At 34.2% G+C, this 25,106-nt stretch overlaps 3 protein-coding genes across 24 annotated transcripts; 2 read left to right on the top strand and 1 right to left on the bottom strand.

The window, feature by feature from the left end:
- Positions 1–3,549: 3,549 nt before the first annotated feature.
- LOC107429257 (uncharacterized) lies at positions 3,550–9,478 on the bottom strand. 2 transcript variants are annotated; one of them, XM_025078659.3, is made up of 8 exons: positions 8,779–9,478; positions 7,839–8,664; positions 6,745–6,811; positions 6,488–6,628; positions 5,812–5,903; positions 5,383–5,427; positions 5,154–5,290; positions 3,550–4,109 (listed from the first exon to the last, which is right to left on the bottom strand). In XM_025078659.3, the coding sequence occupies exons 1-8, from the start codon at positions 9,027–9,029 to the stop codon at positions 3,929–3,931; spliced, it is 1,740 nt and encodes a 579-aa protein (XP_024934427.2). In that variant the 5' UTR covers positions 9,030–9,478; the 3' UTR covers positions 3,550–3,928. The 2 variants fall into 2 exon arrangements, with proteins under 2 accessions (XP_024934427.2, XP_024934425.2); XM_025078657.3 differs by having other exon boundaries at positions 5,383–5,565; positions 8,779–9,474.
- A 950-nt stretch (positions 9,479–10,428) lies between these two features.
- On the top strand, positions 10,429–19,545 carry LOC107429267 (uncharacterized). 21 transcript variants are annotated; one of them, XM_016039930.4, is made up of 21 exons: positions 10,435–10,832; positions 11,192–11,275; positions 11,394–11,641; positions 12,418–12,505; positions 12,599–12,676; positions 12,759–12,818; positions 12,973–13,077; positions 14,139–14,249; positions 15,003–15,044; positions 15,134–15,247; positions 15,394–15,545; positions 15,970–16,034; positions 16,146–16,252; positions 16,351–16,393; positions 16,535–16,626; positions 17,079–17,127; positions 17,566–17,636; positions 17,876–17,995; positions 18,362–18,444; positions 18,800–18,845; positions 19,324–19,545. In XM_016039930.4, the coding sequence occupies exons 3-21, from the start codon at positions 11,565–11,567 to the stop codon at positions 19,357–19,359; spliced, it is 1,539 nt and encodes a 512-aa protein (XP_015895416.3). In that variant the 5' UTR covers positions 10,435–10,832; positions 11,192–11,275; positions 11,394–11,564; the 3' UTR covers positions 19,360–19,545. The 21 variants fall into 21 exon arrangements, 18 of the variants coding, with proteins under 18 accessions (XP_015895472.3, XP_015895480.3, XP_015895456.3 ...); XM_016039939.3 differs by having other exon boundaries at positions 11,058–11,275; XM_016039970.4 differs by lacking the exon at positions 11,192–11,275 and having other exon boundaries at positions 10,431–10,832; positions 15,400–15,545.
- Positions 19,546–20,376: 831 nt separating this feature from the next.
- LOC107429019 (RING-H2 finger protein ATL52) lies at positions 20,377–23,242 on the top strand. Its single transcript, XM_016039643.4, has one exon. The coding sequence runs from the start codon at positions 21,807–21,809 to the stop codon at positions 22,899–22,901; it is 1,095 nt and encodes a 364-aa protein (XP_015895129.3). The 5' UTR covers positions 20,377–21,806; the 3' UTR covers positions 22,902–23,242.
- Positions 23,243–25,106: the final 1,864 nt, after the last annotated feature.

The following is a 25,106-nucleotide window of genomic DNA, read 5'->3' as shown; positions in this document are numbered from 1 at the left end:
CTACACTAAAAAACCTGATTACAACAAATAACTATATATCACGTGAGAGGAAATGACTCATTGTTATTTTCATTCCCTCTATATGATATATAGTAACTTGATAGCTCTTCTTTTGACCTTTTCTTCCAAACCCCAGCGTTTCTGGTGACACAAATAACTAAACAATTGAATGGGGGTGCCACCAGTTCGTCCTACATTTGTCACACTTCTTTCAAATTTCTTAACTTAGGTACTAGTATCGTTGTAGAAGACAATAAATTAATGGGTGATTAAGATGTCTACAAGTGTTTTCACAACAAAAATGCTCCGATTCGGTAATGATTGAGATTTGTAAATCAAGGTCAAAGCATAATAAGATTGATAGAGTATTGCAGAGTTGCATCATAAATCAAACCCGGATCAAGTCCTAACTTAGTTTGGTGAAAGGGGGCCCGATCCCATGGCTATTGGGGATGCGTCTTTGAAATTGTTTCCACCGTCATGCAGTAGCTTATGACTGACATCCACTCTGGGTATGGACCTTTAAGAAGTGCAGCTACACCTACACCAGCAGCATAAAGGGAAGCAAATGATGTTCCAGTCCTCAAATTATAGTCACTGTACAAAACCAAATTTGTCCCTATTTGAGATGTTGTTCTGGTTGGAATCCAAGCCTCCAACACTCTTGTCCAGAATCCAAGCCTCCAATACTCTTGTCCCTGGTGCCATTATATCTGGCTTCACAAACCCTCCAAAATCATAAACGGGACCTCTAGAAGTATAACCAGCAACAAAAGGTACTGGACTATTTGCAGTTGTAACAATCTCTTGAAACTTAATGCTGAATAAAGTCTTATCAGTGGATTCTGCATATTCCATCACAATCTTTTACTCCTTTGGCTTAATGATGATGCATGAACTAGGAATGGATACAATTTGACTCTTGGACACGAATATAGCTCCTAAAGCATTTGCGTTGGTCACATTAGATATTTGGTCAATCACAGAACCAACAGCATCACAAACGGTGATGGCGTTGGCAACTCTGGATAATAGCTCGTGAGAGTCACAGGATGATAGAGGATAGAGGCCTTTTGTAGAGTAATGGTACACTTTGCGATAAGGAATTTCCTGGGAAAGTTGACCATCCAACAATTTTGACCACTTGTCCAAGTGTCAAAGTTCCTGCAAACCGACGGCTAACGGTGCCTGCTGCGACAGTTATTACCCATGGAAACCCATTATCTACAGCAGCAATAGCAGGACCTATATTTTCTGCTAAGCAAGTCACCAAGCACTATACCTTTCTCCATGGCAGAAAACAAACTTGTGGACAAAGGGTTTTCCCAAGACTTGAAAATATATTGTTACTTGAGGAAAGGGCAATCACATCGATGGCGGTTTCTACAGCAACAACATCTGAAGTCACAGATCCTTCTTCCCATGCAACCTTATAAACCACTAATCTAGCTAGAACGTACGCGGCAACCCCTTTGACTTTCCCTTTAGCATACCCAAAATGAGAAGGCCCATGAACATAATTCCCTGCAGCTACTCAGTAAAAATACTTTGCTCGTATGAGCTTTAAGTTACACATGGAGGAGTTAAACTCCTGTCCTTGTTGACACGAATCGGAGAGTCTCCTTTTGTCCAGAATATCAGGTGTCATGCCTCTGTCATTGAAGCTGGGATGCTCCGGCAACACTCAATAGTAACATTTTTTCCATGCTCTGAGACTCGATCGCCATAGTCCAAGCGACTCAGTAAGGGAGAGAAATTCTGGGGTGTAAGTGGTGTGGAGCTTGACAAAGTCATCACTAGCGGCTAAGATGAATCTTGGTGACCTTTTTAGAAGTTCAAGTCCAGATGGAGATAAAGGAACGCTGAAACCATGGATTGCATAATCATAAGTATATATATAAGTGATGGTGAAGAATATCGATGATCGTATTGATGTTGGATATTGTCTGAGATGGAAGGGAAACTGATGAATGATGATGGAGGTGGACCCCTTTTTGGAGGTGGTGAATACTTTGTTCATTTGTACAGTATAAGTTGATCTTTTTGGTGATAACGATTCGACATGGAGAAGTAATAACAGCAATATGAGAATTATTGTGAAGATTGTCCTTGAGATTGAAAGCTTAATTAACGAAAGCTTTATTTCCATTCTTGGCTAATAATTAAACAACAAATATTCTAGACATACAAGACATTGATATTCCTATATAGATTACCAACCTCGTTATAAGATTTCAGCAGAAATTAATTAAGTATTTTAAAGATATTAATAAAAAATATTATCTTCTAGTTTTAAATTACAGTAGCGCTCTACTTACCAAAATGTTTATAAAAAATATCTATTAATATATAATTGGTTGAAATATTTATATAACTTAAAAATAAATAAGGTAAACCTTTAAATGAATATAAATAAAGGTAAAAAATTAAATATGTCATATTATTTAGTGAACAAACTTGATAAATATTTTGGTTAGTCTAGCATTATTGTTTAAGTAATGTATAGCCTAATCAAGGTTTAACATTTCAATTGCTCCATTTACTGAAAGAGTCATATGCCACGACACGATTGAACAACACCATCTTTTAAATACAAAAATGTCCAGATAATTAATTAGTTAGTCTCATTTTGAATTTTTTTCATAAAAAATGTAAATTATTTCTTCAAATAATTTTTTTTTTTTTTAAAAAGACAATTTTGCTATTGCAAAAGACAAAGCTTAAAGAAAATTAACACCAATTAAAAAAAAAAATTTAATTGTTGTTATGGTATGATACTTTGATTTTACCAGAGAGGCACGAAAAAGACGTACCAAATTGATTGGTTATATAATTTAGGAAGTAACTCTTTTATATATTCCTGTGTTAATTTGCACCTAGCTAAAACTACCATTTCTCCATATACACATCCAACCGTTGGAAGTTGAAACTGCCAAAATGGTTTATTAAGTTGATGAAAGGACCTTTTTGCTTGTTTGTTACCGGTGTAGTAAAAACATTTACTAACATTTTTACAAATATATAATTCTGACGCCAAAGAATAGTGCGTACACATTCATATGCCTCAAAACGTTCTTCTCTATTAATTATGATTATTTTTTATTATAATTAATAGCACTTTAATGTGCCCCAAGAATCATGCTTAAAATAGCGCTTATATAATAAATGGTGTTGACCTTAATTTTGCTTCCTAAAACAATTTTTTGATACAACAGAAATTGAAAGATATACGTGTGTGTGTGTGTGTGCGTGTATATATATATATATATATATATTTTTTTTTTTTTGGAGAAAGAATTCAAAGAGGGAATTGAATAACTTTTCAATAGTATACATGTTTAATACATTTTGGTATCCGCTAATTTAATCTCCGTTCCAGCTGAGACCCTCATAAATTTCACTCCGAACCTAGAAATGCTTTGTTGTTATGTTTTCTTGTATATATCCGACTGCAAATATCATATTGATGGGTAAAATGAAGTTTTCTTCCACATGAATACAAATGTGTAAACTTGCTGAAAATATTGCTACAAACAAAACAGGAACACATGAAAGTTAACCCTCCAATCCATTCATTTAAATAAGCATTAATTTCCTCTCCTCCTGTACAAATATAAGCGTAATATATCCATGCTACAAGTTAATGCATTACATCTCCATTTTGACTTTTTCCCCCCCTCATGTTGAAAGACTAAAAAATAATATCATTTCACCACAAAACGTAACTAAATTCACAAACTGCAATGTTCTTTTAAGAGTATCTTGATGCACAAATCCCATCCACGTGAACTGAGATATAACACAGTGACTGTGAGTTCAGTTCAGACTATATGAGTTGGTGATATCTAATTTGCGTTGCCCCTCTCATGCTTCATGATAATGACATTGAGTCTGTGTCACCATGTCTATTTTCATCAAGTTCATGTCCTTAAGAAAATATAAAACTGCTGCTAGCACCGAAGATATCGGCAATCTGCCGAACTAAATTTTGACATTTGGCATTTGTTGGCAGGACAGACACTGGAAGACCTGGCAGGCACTTGGGAACGAATTCCTTCTTATTGAAGGTTGGCGCATAAAGTGTAAAAACTGTCAGACAAAATACGAACCTGTACACAGAAAAAGAAAGAAAAAAGAAAGATAATAAACAAACAATTATAAATTAATTGCAAGAGCTTAAGCAAAGAGTGTCAAGCTGATAAGAGTTATTCTATGAAGTTGCAAAGCAGCGATGAAACTAAAATTAGAGATAGAAGTCAAATAGGCACTCCTGCAATGTCTAACCCCACAATAATAGCTGGCATGGGATATTGATATTATCTTTAGCATGACCATATATCCAAATGCCCATTTGCATCACTGTTTTGACATCCTTGTTTATAAGACACTTCTTTATTCAAATGAAACGGTTACAACTTCTTAAGATGATGAAAAGTATCTGTCGATCAAAAGAAAACTAAAGATCTCAAACAGAATATCACCTTTATGGGTAAATTATAGAAATATCTCCCTCTATATTGAATGTTGCATAGAATTTTTTCTGTATTTCTAATAATTATAGAGACCTCCCTTTGAATATTTTTTTGTTGTTACACTATCATTTGTTCCATATATTGAATTTACATTTTGAAAATTTTAAAGCAGTGCTTAAAGAAAAGGCAACCACAATGTGAGTAATCCTTTCTAATTTATGGAAAAATAAAGGTATATATACAAAACTGGCAGAAATAAAGAGAAGGTTCATGTAATTTGTCCTTTTTCTTAATGCCGACCATTAAACACCTTCTCTTAAAGTGGCTTATTGTTGTTAGGAAATGAACTTAATGACGCGTATCAAGATAACACCAATGCGCCAATGCTCTCCTCATGTCCAGACCCTTCAATATCTACAAACAAATGTGGCCTTACACTTGCAGACAACAAACTAGAAGAACTAGGAATTGCTGCACACTAGGAATCTAACACAGAACAAACAGACAACCAAAACTTTGATACCTTGTTAATTACCATAAAATGCCAATAGCAAGAACCATTAGGAAGTAAACCCAAGTGTGTATTATTCATCAAGCAAAAAATAAAACTCATATGCATGACACGGACTAAAAAAGAATGGAGCCAAAACAACAGAAAAAGAGTACCAAAGAAAATGGTACCTCAAAAGAATTCTCCTTAGAAATGGATCACCAAAAATCTGTGCCCAAACTGGATCAAGAGTCTCTGATGTTACCAAAGTTAACCCCCAATCATTTAATGATAAGGAAAGCAGCTTCTCAGCCTTAGTATATTTATCCTGATGCAGTTTACTTCTTCAAATATTCTGATAAAGAAGAAAATACCAGTATATGCTAAGCCTGACGAGAGAGAAGGGTTTACAGTACGTACCATTTCAACATCAGAGCCCGAAATACCAAGCAACAGACAGAAAGCCTGCAACGGAGCAGTTAAAAAAATGGTGAAAAGACTTCCACTTTGGTGATGGGAGGAATCAGAAGTAGTACTACAATATGAAGTACTTGGAGATAGAAGCATTGCAGCTGTCTCTCCTTTCTCTGCTCCATTTATGGCCTGCTCACAGTTAAATCCAGAGCAACCTTATACGGTCAACAAATTCTTCTAAAATTCTTCTACCAAGGCTTTAAGAATTAAACATAGTATGAACATTAATGGCACATCGAGATACCATACCAGTGGTTTCCCATGTATAAATTATTGAATAATTTCTTAAAAGGTCTTACAACACAATATATATATCATCCACACATTCAAAAATTGCCATGGGTGGCTAAGAACAGGGAGAATTGATATACTTGCCTCAAATGCTTCACTACTGTCACTGTCAATAACTAAAAAAAGTGGTCTTCTTGTAAATGGAACTAAGTCACTAGGATAAATGCAATTTATACCTGAAACAAGCTTTCGCTATGTTAGAATAATATATCCCCAGAAAGTGACATGTCAAAGAAATCAACAAGATTGCAGTTTGAACCAAGGCAATCTCATTGTTTAGAACCTTCAAAAATCCAGTACCAATAGGTCATTTATAAGAGACATAAATCACAAAAAGTGGCAACCAAAATTACTTGATCATGTGTTAAGAAGATGCAATAATGCACTAAGAGTAATTTAATTAAAGTTGAGAGAAAGTAATGATCAGTCATAACGGATATATATAAAATAGTTGTAAACCATGTATCGATTTTCCTATAGCAAGGAGTTTCTTCTTTACTGAATCTTACACAGTCTTGTTACCTTTTTGACAGTGTTCCAAGACAATATGACAGAATATCATTAAGAAATCCTATTTAGAAGGCAATATAATGCAAATAAAAATACCTACAACAGCTGGAAATAAGAAAAGACAAATATTTATTTATAGAATGGAAATTTCTATTTTAATGAAAAAAAACAATTGAGCGCTGAATGAATGGAGGTTGCATCAAAGCAGATAAGATGATACTATGTTTCCTAATTTTTCATTGTAGAGTACCTCGATTTCCATGAGTACCAAAAAGCAAACCAGGGTGGATATTTGAGCTCTCTCCTTTACTCTCGCCAGAAGAATGGTCTGGTCTATCACATGGAAAGCCCAGCGGAGAAATGGATGTTGTACCTGAGCACATTCCAGCACCTGTAAAAGATGACATATCACTTGACCCTGAAGTTAAAAAATGATGAAAGAAGAACAATGGTGCCCCATTCTGATCACAAAATAGTAATCTTGAGCTAATTACTTTAATGCATCACCTGAAGCTGATAAATAAATCAACAGAACTCCATCATGTGGGAGCTCCTCACAGATTGTAGCCACAACCTGCCGAAAGAATGTACAGTCACATTTGAATTTATTGACTCTAAAAGAGTATAATACATCATACTAAAATAAATCTTCCTAAATCTACAAAATCTTTAAGAATGTAAATATCTTATTTATTTAATGGGTTTCTATAATTAAATTTGTTTAGAAGTTGACCCGCAGTTTAAATTTATATCCAATACATCCCTAGAACTAAATATCTTGGTAGTTCAAAACAGGGCAGACTAAAAAACACGCAGCATGCAGAAGAATGTTATAAATTCTTCACAAACCACAAGAACAGAAGCAGAACATGATTTTTGAATTTGAGGGCATCAAGCATTTTTTCCAACTAAATATCATCTTCAAAGCAATCTAAATTTAAACTTAGAACGGAGCATGAAAGTTTAGTAATGTATCTACACAAGGAAAAAGGTTCGATTTTCAAGGAGTAGCGTTTTAAGTTCTTGTTCAAATACTTGAAAAGAAGTGCTAAATAGGAGATTGAGAGAAAAAGCAATGAGAGAGAGCAGAGGCAAGAAAAGAAAACCTTTTAACCATAAGTTGACAGGAAACCAAAAAGGAAGTCTTTGACTTTTCTAGGAAAAGAACTTGAAGTTCACACTGTTTCACCGCGAGCAGAATGTGCTGGTCAAGAATGTGCTAACCAAATTCCAAAACTTTAATGAACAAGGTGATACGGTGTGGTTTTTACATTTTAATGTAGCTGTTTTTAGTTTCAAAATAATACAACGTTAGAATTTCAGAGGTGCAACAACACTATTTGGAGCCATTAATAAAAATGTATAATATTTCTGCCCAGATTGTGATCTTAATAGTCGTCTATTGCTGGCTAATCATCAATTAAGGATCTTTATAGCAAGCAACCTAGTTGAATAAAAGAAACCTACACTCAGTTAATTAATGGACCATCCACAATCCTAATTGCAATAATGAATATAAAGAGCCACCCTCTTTCATGTATCTCTACGATTGTGCACCTAATATTGCAGCATTGAATAAATAGAATGTAATATTTGCTCACCGCTAGAAAATGTGTGAGAGAAGGGCGATATAAGACAGCTTTTCTAGGGTTAGGAGGCAGCGTAGGATCAGAAATCTCTTGGGAGTAGTTTGTGCGGGTGGGAGAAGGAGTCCCATTCTGAGCAGTTTTGGAGACGTTGGACTGATAAAACGACCCACTGGGCTCCCACTCCAAACACTGCAGCATTCGGAAAGTGTCGAGAGTGAGCTCCGAAAACTTGACCTCATTGTGATGGTAGCTAGTCAGCACGGCATCTCTCAACCTCAAATTCCTCTTGGCATTGGCAAAAATTTGAGAATCAGACTGAGATTGGTCAAGCACAACGCTAAATCTTAGAGGCCTGAGGTTCATAAAAGTGGTATCGGCCTTCAAAAACCGAAGCAATTCCTGAACGACGAGCTTCCACTCCCTGAAGTCGGTGGTGGCATCTTGGAAGGTCCTCTTGCAGTCATCGAGGAAGAGCTTGAGGTGATTGAGGAGGTGGTGAACCATATCCCTGCGATTCAAGAGCAAGCAGACGGTGATGAACCTGGAGATGAACCTGAGCTGCTTGGTGGCGAGGCCCAGGTCGGGAAACATGCCACCGTCCTTGAAGTACTCGCGGGTGAATATGGCGTCGTAGAAAATGTAGGCCTCCGACAGATAGCTGGCCTCGCTGGTCCTCATGTACTGCCCGAAATACAGCTGAGCGATTCGAGACGCGATCTCCCCGATTTCCCATCGCTTCAGCCCCGATTCCACAAGCTTCTGCCGATTCTCCTGCTGGAACTTCCAAACCTGTGTGTACACCTTGAACACCTTGTAGAAATACGCATCGTACTCCAGCCTATGCTAATTTTTCAAACATTTTTATTTTATTTTATTTTTAAAATAAAAAATAAAATAAAAAATTGAATTCCAAAGAAAAATGTTGGTTCTAACTCTAAAACTCTCCAATTACCTGTTGCGGTAGTAGAAGGGAAGGTGCCTGATTTTGGAGAACTTCTTGTCGGCTTTGTGGACGAGAGACCAGTACACTTCGTTCACCGGAATGCTGCTGTTGTTCGGCGGCAACTGCATCGTATTGTGGTTTCGATCACTGAAGAAGCGAGAGTACGAGACAGTGGCTTGGTGAGAGTGAGACCCAGAAGCATCGAAGCCGCAGTGCCTCCGACTTTGAGATGGTGGAAAATTCATACGACATGATTCCATATGCCGTTTACCGGCTGCCCTTTTTTTTTTTTTTTTTTGTTCTTTTTGGGCCGGTGGGGACGACGATCATGTTACTAACCCAGGCTTCACCAACTTCGGCCCATGAGACGTAGAAGGTGTTATATTGGGCTACTTAGGAGGAAATGAAGCCCACATAAGAACCACCCACGTACATTGGCTGATTTGTGTGGTAGTGGTGGCATGAAGACGTGTTGAAAGTATGTGGACATAAATAAATGTAATAAGCTTACTGTGTTGGGGAAGGTGGGTTTGAGTTGAGGGGTTTTAATTCTAAGGCAGCTAGCGTGTTGTTGATAATCCAATCCAAGTCGAGTCTTTGGTGGCGAGTGGGGATGGAAGTCATGGAAGCGTGAGCATCACATTTCTTTGCCATTTTGTCTTCGTAATTAACCTTTTTCAATATTCCAAAATCAATATCCCGCATTAATTGAATCCCTATCATATCATTCTTCAACAAAGTCTTGTTTCACATTTTCCTTTTCACCTACTTTTGTTTTTTTAATTCATTCATACATATATTCATATATATATATATATATATATATAATTCTTCTATAGTCAAAACCGTCCAGATAAGATAAAATCACATGAAAGTTAAAAAAAATCAACGCTATACAAGAAAAAAATATTAACATTTCGCTCAGAAAAAAAATCGATATTACATGAAAAAAAAAAAATCAATTTTTCTAAAAATATCGATTTTATGTCAATTTTATTTCTGATCCGTATGCAACTTCAGGATTTTAACCATAAAATTCTTCCATATATATATATATATATATATATATATTTATGTGAGTTAAGACGTGATCCAATCAAAATTAAGGGGCTGGTATTTAGTAGATTTTGGTATTGACTTGGTGGAATCGCAAATACACTCTTTATATGACAAAGACACATGTTAATTATAGCCTCTTCTTTTCGTTAACGTATTCTACCGTTCTTATCATTTTTCCAACTTCTCAAACACGTTACAAAGACCACATATTGCTATCTAATAATATATTATATGTTATTTAATACGACAACAGATTGGGTTAAAAACAAAAATTCTCCATTTTAACAATATAAGATGGATGGATGGATAGGTCATATTGATTCATAAAGCGACTCACAAACAGCCTAGTCCTGCTGCAATTGCATGCAGTAAGAAAATTAAAAAATAAATAAATAAATAAACAGAAACTTTGGAAATGGATAGCAAATTGCATTACCTGGACTGGACTTAGATTGGATGATCACCAATCTGATGGGATGGGACTGAGAGAGGTAGACTTGGACACCAATGAATTCCACTCCCAAACGCCTCTTTCTCTATAATTACTTGGATTAGATGATCAACAACGAAACCAATCTGATGGGATTCAGAGGTAGACTTGGACACCAAAGAATTCCATTCCCAAACTCCCCTTTCTCTTATAACAATAATTACTTATATTACCCCCAAAAAAAAAAAAAAAAAAAAAAACATATTAATTACTTAAGATTTATTTTCTCCTTGCTCTGTTTCCGAAAAGCATATACAATTTGTAGGGACCACCCACAATGGATTTATTTGTTTATTCATGGAAATTCAGATAAGAAAACCGCAACGACTTTGATACCCCGTTTGACTTGTATTTTTTCTTAGAATAACCCAAATATATAATTTTTTCTTTTTTTTTTTTTTTAAAGAAAAAATAGAAAAAGAAAAAACCAACATTAAAGATTCAATATTGTCTACCTTTCATTAATTTATCTTTCTCACTCTGATCTGTGATCTTCCAGGAGCATCTGCGACATGTAAGTGTTCTGTTATCCTTTTTCCCAGTTTCTCAAACATTAAAGATTCAATCTTTCTCGGCTCTTGTTCATACTGCTGAGATTCAGTATTGCCTGCTGCAAAATACCGTCTCTTAATGTTTCTTTCCTTGATTCGTCAGAGCTAATATTTCGCTGCTCAATTTGAGAGTGTGAATCAGTTTTCAGCAAAAATATAAAAAAACAAATTGGCATTTTTTTTTTTAGTGGACTCTGGCTGTCGAATCCATGAGGTTGCTTGCTGTTCGATTGTTTAGATATATGCCTGCAGGAGTGATTGCAGAATGCAATTGTCATGGGATTCTTCACTCAGTTTTGTTGTATTGTTTTGGTGGAAATAGTGTTTGAAAACTGTCGAATATGGATGGTGAATTTGATGTGACAGCTTGCTTATTTGCTGATTTGTTTGGAATGACGACTAACAAGTATTATTTCTTCTGCTTTAAGCTAAGCTCTAGCTGATTTTATTTTTCATGTTCTAGTTGTTTTCTTTTTCTTTTTGTTGTCCTTCACATCCTGATGATATCTTTTGTCTATTGCTAGTTGTGTGTAAGATTGCAACACATGGTAGCGAAATTCGGTGGCAAAAGATTTTTGAGATGAATGGAGCTCTGAAATATGGAAAACGAGAATGAAGCTAAATAAAATGCAAGAACCAGTTGGTTATGTTGCTAATAGAGATTGTCTTGAAGAGAATCTTCAACTTCCAGTAAGATGTCTTCTAGTAAGAGCGCGTTGCATCAGCTTAAGGATGGAGTGGTTCAGAATCGTAGCTCAGATTTTTTAGATAGGTAGTAACTTTGAAAGTAGCAATTTTTGCAAGTTCAATCTAACTGACCATCGTTGACATTGGGGTGGGATTTGGTGATGTAAGGCCTTAGTTTCATTCTCATCGTTGCTTACAATCCCTGTAGAAGAGGTGCCGTGTCGCCTAATGCCTATGTGATGTAGTTAATCTCAAGTATAGTATGTGAATATTCTTTTGTGAAAAAAAGAAGCTGTAAGATCTGTCATGCTAGGAGTTTTGAGCTTTTTCATGGTTTCTTAAATTTTAAATGTTTTGAGGTATTTGGTTGGTTGGATTATGGACAGAAAGCTTGCTTGAACAAATAGGAAAAACAGAAGAATTCAAAGAAGAGGCCATATTCTCTGATCTGTAGACAATTATGAAATCTTTCGATATTACTTTTGATTTGAAAATTTGAGAAAACTCCAATGGACAAACAGGTAGCTATTATTGCAAAAGAGCTTGAAATCGAAGTACAAATGCAATGAACTAGTCCAAGAAAATGCTGATACTAATTTTTACTTTTTCCTGTAACCGGTATCTAAAATTAATGGTAAACTGGGCCTAAGTTGAGCATCTGTTCATTTTGGACCATTTCTTTAATTTCTTTGGTTCTTAATATTGTGTTTTTGGGTCTTTGAGCCACTTATGTATTGTGCCACAGAACCTATCATTTAGGGTAATGAACATGATAATATGTTCTGGTGTGTCAACATTTAAACCATTTTTGTTCATCTCCATTATTTTATTTTATTTTATTTTTTTAATTTCTTTTTGTAGGCATAAATTTGAAGCACATCTTGCTCCAAAGAATTTGAAAGGAGATGAAACTTTTAATCATCTTCAAGATCAAGAGGCTATGGTAGTGGTACTTTGCATACGTTTTGATCTTTTAATTAGTGTTTGATCATCTGGTGAAGCTTCTAATGGTTCTCTTAGCACTCTAAAATTTTATGATTAGGAACTTCATTCACAAGCCAGAAAGCTAGGAGAGGAGATCCAATTCCTCCGTGAACAAATATCTGTTGCTTCTGTCAAGGTACAACATGTCTCCAAATGCTCTTTTTCCATGTATTGATGTTTCTTTTCTTTGTTTAATGGAGTGATTTTCATGGTGGTAGGAAATGCAGCTGCTTACTGAGAAGTATGCATTGGAAACTAAACTTGCGGACTTACGATTGGTTTGTTCATCTCTTTATATTATTAGTGATCTTTTTTCTTGGATTACTCATTTATCCCTTGCAAATATTCCCTGGACTTCTGATATTGGATATGTAATTATACTCTTTGTTTGCAAAGTTCCAAAGTGAAAAATTAAATTATCTTGAGTGACAGGCAGTAGATGAGAAGCAAAATGAAGCCATTACCTCTGCCCTAAATGAGTTGGCTGGCAGAAAAGGTGATCTTGAAGGAAATTTAAAATTAGCACATGAATTGAAGGTAAACTATGTTCTCTTTTCTCATTGACTTCTTAGCTTACTTTTCCTGTTGATATATTAAAAGTAATGGCAGACTGATTAATCTTAGGAATTATTGAGGTTCTGGATAAAATTAGATGACAGAAGTGCTATGAGAAATGGGAATAATTGCATGTTTTTAGAACATTAATTTATTGTTTAGAATTGAATATTGCTAAAAGAATGAGAGAGTGCTTAATAGCTTATGAAAGCAGAATTTGTAGAGAAATGATAATTTTAGAGATTCAGTGAACTTCCTGTATCAGATTTGATTTACTGTTAATCATTTAACCTTAGAAATTTCGAATATGCTAAGTCTAAAAATTCAAAACTACTCAGGTTCCTGCCAAGGCACATAGATGTTTTGGTATGTGTCGAAGTACCATAGAGATGATGGCTATCTGGTTTGTTAGCTTCTTGTTATGTCTCTTAACATATAGCGTCTGAGTAATAACTCTAGAATCTTTAGTTAAAAGGTTTTTGTTAAGTTATCATCAATTATAAAAGCTTGATCAATTAGGATTGATGATAACTTAACAAATGCTAACCTCAAATTCTTTTCAAGATTTTCTGAATTATAATACCTTGAGCTATTAGGATTGATTATAACTTAACAGAGACTAACTTGAACTCATTTCAAGATTCTCTCTTGTTTGTTTAAACTCTTTTCAAGCTCCATTCATCCAATAGATTCACCATGTTAGTTCTAGCCTATCAATCCGAAATATCTATAGACACCATGGCTTCCTATATCTACATCCTGTCAGATTCTGCACATGTTAAGCATGTATTGTTGGAGACAATATGATCTTTATCATTGATATCTCTATATTGTACATGAAAATCATGGCTAAAACCTTTTAGTCTTATAGATAAATGTACATTTTCATTTTATGATGTCATGAACCAGGTTGAATTTGTTATATAATCTCTTGTAATGCCCCTTTCTTAATTTCCTTTTTCTTTCTTTTATTTTTGTTTTTGTAGGCAACTACTCTTTTCATTTTTAGTTGTTAAATGGCTGTTCTTTATGGTATTTACTAGGTTGAAGAGGATGAAAGATATGTCTTCATGTCATCCTTGCTTGGACTATTGGCTGAGTATGGTATTTGGCCCCGTGTAATGAATGCTGCTGCTATATCTAGTAGTATAAAGGTAATGCTTGTATTGCACACAGATAACAAATTTGTGACAATTACATTTTCTCGGTCATATATCTTATTTTATTGCAATGATATGGAAGTATGTGTGAGTGATGGAGAATTCAAGCATTATTTTATTAGAATTTATAATTGTTAGGGTTTTATAATTGTTATGTTTTATTAGGATTTAGTTTCTATATTTAATTAGGATTTTATTATTCAGTTCCCTTATGGTTTTTGGTCGTTTTATTGTAAATAGGGATTTCTATAACCCCATTAGATAGTTAATTTTGATATGAAACATTGAATGAAAATACTTTATTTTTGATTATTTCTGTCTATTTTTCATCTATTTCTCCCTTTGTTCATCTAGTTCTACCCCCTTAATCTATTATTTCTACCCTTTCATCAAATTCTATCCCTCCTTCTATTTCTTGTTACTGTTCACATCGACATCAGTGAGTGTCTTTCTCTCATTCATGTGCTTCAACTTACGAAAACCAAGATCATGGATTGGTTTACGTAATAAGACATAGTTTGGTTATATATGCACTGCATTAACTGTTAGCTATGTTGTACTTTCTAGATACAATGGGTGTTTTATTCCTGTTCTTATCCCTGAAGTGAAGCTTGGTGCTACTTATTAGGTTTCATTTTTTTGACTATTTGAATGATTAGAACTTTCTATATTGCTCAACATGATTCCTATTTACCAAGCAAGTTAAAACACTCATCTCAAATCTGGCTGATTTTCTTGAATTTGCAGCACCTATATGATCAATTACAGTGGAAGATTAAAGTGTCGCATGTAAGAACTTCATTCTTGATGAGGAATATGAAGTAAATTTAACCCTTTTTTTCTGTTGATTTGCATAAAGGATGTGTTTTTCATCACAGGATAGAATTAGAGAAATAACGACAGTGGTGGAGAATCATTCTGAAAGTGGGTCACATGGTATAGGCAGCCTAGGTCCTGGCATATTGAATGGTCAACTTTCTAATAGATCCACGGTACTATGGGCATGTAATCTACTTATGTACCATGTTATTTGTGCTTTAATTCCATTGCACATTACTATTTTTATTATTATTAGAATCTTACTCTCTCTCTCTCTCTCTCTCTCTCTCTCTCTCTCTTTGTGTTTTCACCAATGGAGGGTCAGCGTGGTTCTTCTCCCTATAATGACTTTGTTGATGGACTTGTGGATCCAACTGACATACCAAGATATATGACTGATCATACACACATTAGGAATGTGATGCTAACCAACAATGGAATTCCTCAGGAGTTCACACCCAATACTACTAGGTTGGCAATGTTTGTTCAATTTTAGTTTGTCTGCCTTGCTCATTTTTTATTCCTACCATTCAGAAGTATTTTGTGCATGCAAATAGCTGTAGCTCCATTCTCACTAGTTGTTCCATGCCTTCCATTTGTGTTAAAAACTTGTTAAATATAAGTGATTATATCTTTCAGAGTCATGCATGACATAAGTATTATTACCAAAAAAGTAAAATATAAAAAATGCATAACATAAGTATTTTCCTTGTATTATGAAATGTTGAAGTTCATGAATTTTCTGTCTTTTCCTTTAATGCAGAATATTACTTTACAGTAGAAGGATGTATATAACTTTTCTAAATCGACAAAATAAATTACTATGAACAAATTTCTTGTTTGGACCTTTCAATATCAATTTCCTTCGTTCTTATTTGAAGTGGTATATTCACAGGGTGATGGCTAGCCCTATGCCTCCTCCCATCCCAAATGATGAGATTGCTTCTTCTATTTCAGAAGGTGATTATTGTTATTATTAGTACTATTATTGTCAGTATTCATTTCTATTCCTAGTATTTTTTTTGTACTTCAAAGGACATGTTAATAAATCTAATTAGTTATTTCGGTTAGAGGGCCCTGGCATAGAGAATTTTCAGATTGTTGGTGATGCCATTCCAGGAGGCAAGCTTCTTGGATGTGGATTTCCAGTACGAGGGACATCTCTTTGCATGTTTCAGGTGAATTTCCTTGAAAGAATTCTGAAATTTCCATAAATTGAGAAACTTTGATTTATATAATATGATTTGGAGTCATCAATGCTCATTTGCACTACCAGTGGGTTCGTGATCTTCAGGATGGAACTAGGCAGTACATTGAAGGTTAGTATAAAATGATTTTTAACTTTGCTAACATTGTTCTTGTAGATTAGACCCATCATTAAATCTAAGTTTACTACAGGTAGATTACTTTTGAATTTTTTACTTGATAAATGTTTGTTTATATTGTTTCTTCTGATTCAGGAGCCACCAATCCTGAATATACTGTCACTGCTGATGACGTCGATAAAATAATTGCTGTTGAGTGCATACCAATGGATGACCATGGCCGTCAGGTTTTGCTATGTATCTTTTAGATAGATACACATCTAAGATCTAATTATATGTCCAAGAATGTTGTTTGCATTTTCTATATGGCCATCTTAGAACACTTTGAAGATTGAATAATTTGTCTCTTTACTTCTTTTGTGCATGTCCTCGTCACCCCCTTCCTAGTAATCACATAGTATGCATGTGTAACATCTATGTTGGATTTAGATTTGTTTGATGGAATTGCATTTAAAATAGAGTGTTAATCTGCATTAGCTTGATTTATATATTTGCTTGGCCAATTTGTATCAGCATAAGCTTTTGTACAATTGACTATCTGACAAAATAAAATTGATTTTTATCTTGCATTCATGAATTTGATATATTTTCTGTGTAAAACCATGTAAAAGCTAACACCACCTTCCATCCTTGACCATGGTAATTTTGTCTTTTCTCTATATTGTTTACCATTTGACAGGGAGATCTGGTCAGACTTTTTGCTAATGATCAAAACAAAATAAAATGTGGTACGTTTCCTAAGTTCTAAAGAACCTTTAATGAAATTTATTGTCTTAAGTTGTTCTTCATTTATTCATGCATAATGTAATTGCATTAGCTGTTAAAAAATAAATTACCACTCATATTATCGAAGGGATAATTATTTTTCATTCATTTTTGGAAATATTTTTCACGAGATTAAGGTTACATTTCAAGAATTTCAAATAAAATTATTCAAGGAAAAAGGGTGGTAGGATGGAAAAAGTACATATGCTTGAATATTTTTAAATGGTATCAGTTGCCAACAAAATATTTTTTGCCATGAATGCTTGAGGTATACAATCCTGACTACATATTATGAATGCATCTATATTATGTTTCTTTACATGTGATTCTGAATTCCTTTTACTTCTTTCTTCTTATGCGTGTTATATGTTTTCCTTGTTCTCTGATGAGGTACTCTATAGATCCAGAAATGCAAAAGGAAATTGACACGCATATTTCCAGAGGACAAGCCGCATTTAGTGTTCAATTGTTGGTACTATCAGTTTTTATCTAACTGTTTTATTTTTCAAATTTTAAAAGAAATGTAAGGGGGTTGTTTCTATAGTTTTTGAAAGTACAAAGGCATATCCGCAAAACTGATAAAACAGAGGGGGGATTTATTTGTAATTTTCTCAAAAATATATTTCAAACAACTTATGGCATTACATATGGCATGTGGCATGACACTTATTATTATTATTATTATTTTCATGTTATTTGTTATTAAAACAGATGGAGTCTTCTGAGAATTGGGAGGCATCAACTTTAACTTTGAGGCGGTCCAACTACCAAATTAAGATCAATAGCACAGAAGATATCGTAATACAAAATAAATTCTCAGAAGATTTGTCAGTATGTTCTTTACTTCAATGCATGAATGGTGATAATAGATTTTTAAGATAATGTCTCTCTAATTTAAATTGTTTGTGTGCTGGAGCGCACATCTAACATTACTAGGGTCTAATAAATGTCTTTTTCAATAATTTTTGAATATTTTTGTCCATCCAGTTTTCCTAATTAATGTTTCAGATACAAATATGAGCTGCATCGTTACAAATTCTGGAACAATCTCTCTAAAGGGATATATTTTCTATACTGAAAATAGGACACTTTCAGCATAGAAAATACTTTTATGAGCAGGCTCAATTATGAGATTTTTCACCTAAGTTGCATAGTATTCAGGAAAAGTTTCATCTTTCTGTATTATGCTGATTGCAGATTAAGGTTCCCTGTGGGTTTTCATCACAGTTTGTTTTGACATGCAATGGATCTTCTCATCCTTTCAGAACATACAATGTTCGGTAATGATATTATATTTACCTGTCAAACTGTTTTGAAATACCATGAAACAGAAAGTATTCTACAAGGCACTTGTTTTTGCCATTAGCATCAATGAGCTAAATATATAGGCTATTCAAAATAAAATTGTGTCTCTTTCACGTAAGTTTCTTGTAAAACTCTTGCCAGTATATCTGAGTCAGTTCTATGTTCTGTTAGGAGTAAAAATGGAGGGCTAAAGAAAAGAACATAAGTTTGTAATAGTTTAGCATCTTTGATCACTTACTTATTTTCCCATTTATTAAATCACATAAAAACCTTCTGGTTTTTCTCAATACTACTACCATGTAATATGATTCTATGCAATTTCTTTTGCAGGATTCGCGATACACTAGTGTTGACCATGAGAATGTTCCAAAGCAAGGTATGCATTGTTTTGCTTTATGATTATTTTCCATTTTTATTTTTGATAACTTTCTTAGATGTTTACTTTATAAGTTGGCGTTGCCTACTAATTTCACATTAGAACATTGTATACAGTTTGATCTCTCAAAGCAATGCGTGTGTATGTTTGCCTGTTTGTACATGCATCAAGCCAACAAATAAACGATATAAAATCAACCCAATATGAAGTAACCAGGATACAACAAGCTGGAAATCCAATCTGAAGTTAAATATACAAGATAATTTTATTTTATCTTGAACTGATTGCTAAGATAATTTCATATGAAGTAACAGGGATAAAACAAGCTGGAAATCAATCTGAAGTTAAGCTTACAAGATAATTTCAGTATATCTTGAACTGATTGCTAAGATAATGAGAATGAAGTAATTGCTTCAGTTTATAATTTTTATCAACTTCTAATCTCTTGTTGTGGAACTTTGTTTTTGTGATTCTGAAGCAGGCGTTGGACGAGAGAAGGAAGGGAAGAGGATAGCAAGTCCGGTTGTTTCTTATAGCCAATCTCTGGTTGATTCTTATAGCCGTTATTCATTGTTAGATGACTGAAAGAAATGTTGAATCAGAGAATAAATTTTGTATCTTAGTTTGTAATAGTAAAGATGAAGATGTTTTCAGTCAAAAAAATAAATAAATAAATAAATGAAATGAAGATGATCATACATACCTCTTCTGTGATTATAAGCATCTTCAAATCACAAATCAAACCACAGAGCTTCTTATATACCAAACTAATTAGTATATCTGTGTTTTTCATTTGGAGAAATCAGAATTTGACTGGTAGTTTGCATTTTAGTTACTAGATCTTTCAGTAATTTGTTATTCTATAATATAATCTTGTTATACATTTTCATTCAATTTCCTTGTGTTTTTGTTTGAGGGGCTTGTTCTTCTTCTGAAACCCCAACTACATGTTATATGTTTTTCCTCTGTTCAACTAGTGCAATTAGGTATGCACAAAAAGCTGCTTATCGCACTTAGGCTAGGTGTCCTCTGGGTAGTATTTTTTTTTTTTTCATGGCATAAATCATTCAGCAATTCAACACAATAGACCTTATTGCACAAAATATTCTCTCTGAAAGAAATATCTTCTTTTCATATATATATATATATATATATATGAGCTATTGGCCCATCAATCTCTCTTTAAATGTAGCAGGTGCTAGAATGACAAATTGATGTTGCATTTAATTGGTAGCAGACCTCTATCAAGTATCAATCATTGAAAGTACAATAAATATGGAGCATCAAATTAGAAATTTAGGCAACGTTTCTTGCTCATTTGGTTATTCTTTCATTTTAAAAGCATCAGTCCAGGTTTCATTCAAGATTGATTTGCACAGCATACCAGTTGATGCAGCTTGCAGTTTGTTTATAAAATATAAAAATACATCCCAAATCTACTTCGGTATTAAGAGTCTAAGTTGAAATAATATATATATATATATATATATGCATATATTTTGTGTGCGTGTGTGAAACTTAAAAGAAAAAGCATTCCACTTATATAAACAACTTAAGGAAACAATATTCTACTTAGAGAAAGGATGGGAAAGTCTAAGAATATGGAGCAATAAATCTTACCCAGAAATATTATTTTCCCTTGGAAGTTAAGAAATAAGATTGTCATGTAGCAACTTCTTTTTTTGAGATTCCTTTGCTGGAAGCTGAAATTAATTTAGTCTGTTGTTGGATCAATTAGTATGCTAATTACCTGTTTATATTTTGGCAATACGCAAGAGATTTGATCAATTTAAGGATGATATTTTGGCTATCACCTCTGTTGACTTAAAAATCTTATGGGCATGCCAAAATGAGGACATTAAGACCATGGTTTCTTTTTCCTTGTCTTAGTGGCTAGAGACGGTTTCACTTTTTTCTTTGATTGCTTGGCTGCCAATTTAGACTTATTTAATGTTAATCCTCATTCAATATTGCTTGTGGTGTTATGTCTTGTCCACGAAATTAACATTGGCTGGCATGAGCCCAGCCTATTTATATGTGGCTGTCTTGCACATGATCTCGCTTTTCTTGTAAAATTGACTGCTAAAATTGGACAGTTTTCATATGAACATTTAATAATGCAGACATTATTTTCTTCTGACAAAAACTCGACTTAAAATTAATGTAGGGACAAAATGTGGAGATGTGAAGCTGTTATTTTTTAGATGAGGCCAGAATCTTGGAACAGAATTCACAAAAACGTAAAGAAAAAAGAAAAGAGAACTAGTAATTAGTGATATTTCAATAATGTGATTCTGAGTGGTACCTTGCATTTGCAAAAGAAGGGTCTTTCATCTAATTTTTCTTTTGCAAAAAGGGTCAAATAGATTTTGATTGTGTGGTGTTGAAGCCTCCAAGCACATCACGCTAGTTCAAGTTGCACGTGATTTATACTCTTCGGCTAGCCTCACGTTTTTTGACATTTTTCTAAGGTGGCAATGGACCACCTGTTTGGATCCAATTGATGATAATTTTTTGGTAGGGTAGCTTTGCTTTGAGTCTTATCAATTGAGGATGCAAAGACTCTCTCTTTCCCTCTCACCTATGTTCACCAACTAATTAAGTATCTGGGAAGGTACTAATTAAACTATTTGTTTACCTCATTGACTATATGATCTCAAACACACAACCATTAATTATCTACTTCAATTAGTCAACCAACCATCACCTCCAAATAAACAAAGAGAAAAAACCAAGCATTAGATCAGAAGCCACATCAATTTCCCACCTCCTCTACTTTGCTTCTCTTTCCATCCAAGCCCACCCTTCCATCTCCCCATATTTTCTTTCCCACTTTCCCATCTCTCTTTCTTTTCTTTTGAGGCAAATTATGAGCAAATACCAAGCAAAGTAAAAAGTAAACATATTACCGAACACTGTTGGCAGATCTAGGCTTTGATCATTTCAGAATTTGAGGCAGACATGGGCTCTGCAGGAAACTCAAATCCATGGGCACCCTATGAAACTTATAAGGACTGCTCTCAAGGAGTTTGCAGCATTTACTGCCCCCAGTGGTGCTACATCCTTGTCCCACCCCCTCCTCCTTTTGGTCTGGGCCAAGATGAAGATGACCATGATTCAGGCACCGACTTCTCTCCCCTCATAATAGCAGTCATAGGCATCTTGGCCAGCGCTTTCATTTTGTTGACTTACTACACCATCATATCCAAGTACTGCAGGAGAAGAAGCAATGATAGAAGAGGTATTGAGATGGATGAAACTACCAACCAAATGAATGCTGAATCATGGGGATCATCAGCACCCCCTGCTTCTGGTGGATTGGATGAGTCCCTTATCAAGTCCATCAAAGTCTACAAGTACAAGATTGGTGATAAATTTGTAGAAGGCACTGACTGCTCTGTTTGCCTGAGTGAGTTTGAAGAGAATGAGAGCCTGAGGCTTCTACCTAAATGCAACCACGCTTTCCATGTTCCTTGCATTGATGCCTGGCTCAAATCTAATTCAAGTTGTCCACTATGCAGATCCAATATTGTCAACACTGCTCAAGTTCAGGCTGGTTCAGGCCCGGAATCCCAGCAGCAGCAAGACTTGAATACATCTGCAATGGAATACCAACACAGAAGCAATGAGACTGTTTTGGTTGTTGTCCAAGATTTGGAAATGGGTTCTGAAGAAGAGGTCATTAGCTTTCCAGGTGAGGTTCCAAAGACCCCAACTGAAAGGAGATATTTGGAAGGGAATTTGCGGCCATTGAGGAGGTCCTTTTCATTGAATTCTTCTTTCTGTCAAGGACCTGTTTCTGTTGCTGATATACTGCATGCTAGTGAAGAGGATGAAGATTTGCTAATTCAGATGGAAAATCTGCAATCCTCTATGGGAATTGGGTGTTCAAAAGGAGGAGTTGATCAAGAACAGCATTGTAAATCCCATGATAGAAATGGGGTTCCCAACAACTTGGTAATTAGGAGTCCTCTTGAAATGAAGAGATCCATTTCCACTGGGAGATTTGTGTTCACGAGGTATGGAAAGGGAAAGAATTCTGTTCTTCCCAATTGAAAATCAAACTCTTCTTTTTTTCTTTTTTTCCTTTTTTTTTAATCCAAATGTATAAAAAAGAAAATTACACCTTCTTATAACATATTGATCAGCCATACCAAGAGAGATTATCCTCCATAGAGATTTAAGACTAATTTAGTCTGTATTCCTTAATAGTTTAATTGAACATCTTAGAAAAGGTCTTTGAGAATTGTTGCTCAGTTAGTCTCTGAGTTCCAACTTATGATTTGTGTTTTGCAAAATTGCTTAGCCGACAATAATTGCAGTAATGAATGGGCAACTTTCTGCCATGATTGTCCCAGTGCATTAATAAAATGATGCTGTCCATTTATGCTCGCTTATCTTTCTATTTTATTTTATTTTCTAATGTTAAAGTAAAAGCTTGTCAGTTAAACCTGGTGAAAGGCTAAGAACTAAATAGTCAATGCTAGGCAATATAGTCTAGGCTAAAACAACCTCCTTTTATATTTTTTAGGTGAATGAAACCTCCTTTTATATATATAGAAAAAGGGGTTCTTTTTTTTTTTTTCTTTTTTTGGTAAATATATAGAAAAAGGGGTTGGTGTCATTAATTAAAACCTGCTTTACCAGAAGACCATATCCTTAACTATTTCGTTTATGCTAGTTTAGTTCTTTTTATAACATATTTAATACATTCCCATCCGTATCCAATAAAAAATAAGCTTCAGGAAGTCGGACATCTGCCATGACAGCATTATTCTGAGCATGCTCAAACATCTAGATATAAAAAAATTAACGACCAAGTGGGTCACCTAAATATATATTCTGACCCATAACCCATCTGTAGGATGATTTGATGCTGCTTTATATTATGTGCACTACCATTGCCATTAATTAGCACTGCTAATCTGCTCTCTCTCTCTCTCTCTCTCTGTATATATATATATATATATATATGGAATTGAAACTTGAAGAAATCCAACTTGAAATCTCTTAAACAAAAGATATTTGGGGTCTAGAAAATGGAAAATAAAAAGAACACCTCACAGTCACAGCCCAAACAACCAACCAACCATTTCTAATCAAACATGACAGGGCAACTACCTCATATATGCTCCTCTGACACATTTTTCTTGTAAGTTAATTAAACATAATAGGGAAATATATGTAATTACTAATTAATGCATGATGAAATTATATAGAAACCCTACAATTTGCAAAAGTTTTGAAAATTTTCCCAATCTTTGGCTGTGGACATTGTTGTCTTTGCACCATGTAGATAGAAGTAGAGGAAATTGGAAACAGAAACAGATAGAAGAGTAGGAGAATGTCCCATCAAAATCATGTGTTGCTGAATATTAAGCTTTTGTTCCTTTACTGGGTATCCTCATGGCTTTCATGATGAATTCCTTTTGCTTTTTAGGGTCTTTGGAATCTAAGTTGCTTTCTCAATTTTCATTTTATGCATAGGATTCATTCCATATCACTATCAACGCAATTTTATTTGGATGTATATAATGACTTGTTGTCTAGGGGTTTCTAAGGCCCATTGGACATTCTACTATATTTTCAAAAAATTAATGTTGAAATTTTGTAATTAAGATTCTGTATTTCATAATTAATTAAAACAGTCGAATACCTGATCATTAATTAATTGTTTATTAGTCTCTTAATCATGACCCAACAATGAATTTGTTTATATTAAACATCTTATATGTTATGCCAACTAGGGTTGAGTTTTTTTCATTACCATATATATACATCAAGATCTAATATCCTATCTAACTCACCTTATCATTAACTATAATTATGTTTGAAACTTCTTTTTTATAAGCATTTATTTTTTGTACCATTTTTATTATTAAGTGCTTCATAAAACAGGTTGTAAAATGTTTGGCTATGAACAGTAAAACACTTCTTAATTTATTTATGGTATTTTTATATTTTAATTAATGCTTTTAATTTTATTTTTTTATTTTTATATCCCAAACTACTAATTTGGAGAAGTACTAACTTTGGTACTTCTAAGAGAAGCACCTAGTTGTTTATTTGTTATCCACAAAATACTTTTTGGTTTTTGCCAAACATGGTTACATGTGTTTTTTTGCTCTTGAAAGTACTTATTGGAGCTCCAAAAGCACTTCAAATACACCGTACATGGGTAAGATTGAAAAATCATAGATAGTAATGTCAATTTATAACTTTTTAAAAAAAATTTAATTTTTAAATACGAAGTACCTAGTA

Source organism: Ziziphus jujuba, chromosome 5 (assembly GCF_031755915.1).
Source record: "Ziziphus jujuba cultivar Dongzao chromosome 5, ASM3175591v1".
NCBI lineage: Eukaryota > Viridiplantae > Streptophyta > Magnoliopsida > Rosales > Rhamnaceae > Ziziphus > Ziziphus jujuba.
Note: the sequence above shows the minus strand (reverse complement) of the source record. Positions and strands in the feature narration are given on the sequence as shown.

What these genes read in the sequence shown, in the direction of transcription:
- LOC107429257 (XM_025078657.3), bottom strand. Translation starts at nt 9,029, where the DNA reads ATGGAATCATGTCGTATGAATTTTCCACCATCTCAAAGTCGGAGGCAC. An exon ending in GATTTATTTATCAGCTTCAG is followed by an intron (nt 6,629 to 6,744) that starts GTGATGCATTAA and finishes CATCTTTTACAG; the next exon opens with GTGCTGGAATGTGCTCAGGT. An exon ending in CTAAGGAGAATTCTTTTGAG is followed by an intron (nt 4,110 to 5,153) that starts GTACCATTTTCT and finishes TTCTGTGTACAG; the next exon opens with GTTCGTATTTTGTCTGACAG.
- LOC107429267 (XM_016039923.4), top strand. Translation starts at nt 11,565, where the DNA reads ATGTCTTCTAGTAAGAGCGCGTTGCATCAGCTTAAGGATGGAGTGGTT. An exon ending in TTCACACCCAATACTACTAG is followed by an intron (nt 15,546 to 15,969) that starts GTTGGCAATGTT and finishes GTATATTCACAG; the next exon opens with GGTGATGGCTAGCCCTATGC. An exon ending in TTCAGAACATACAATGTTCG is followed by an intron (nt 18,445 to 18,799) that starts GTAATGATATTA and finishes TTTCTTTTGCAG; the next exon opens with GATTCGCGATACACTAGTGT.
- LOC107429019 (XM_016039643.4), top strand. Translation starts at nt 21,807, where the DNA reads ATGGGCTCTGCAGGAAACTCAAATCCATGGGCACCCTATGAAACTTAT.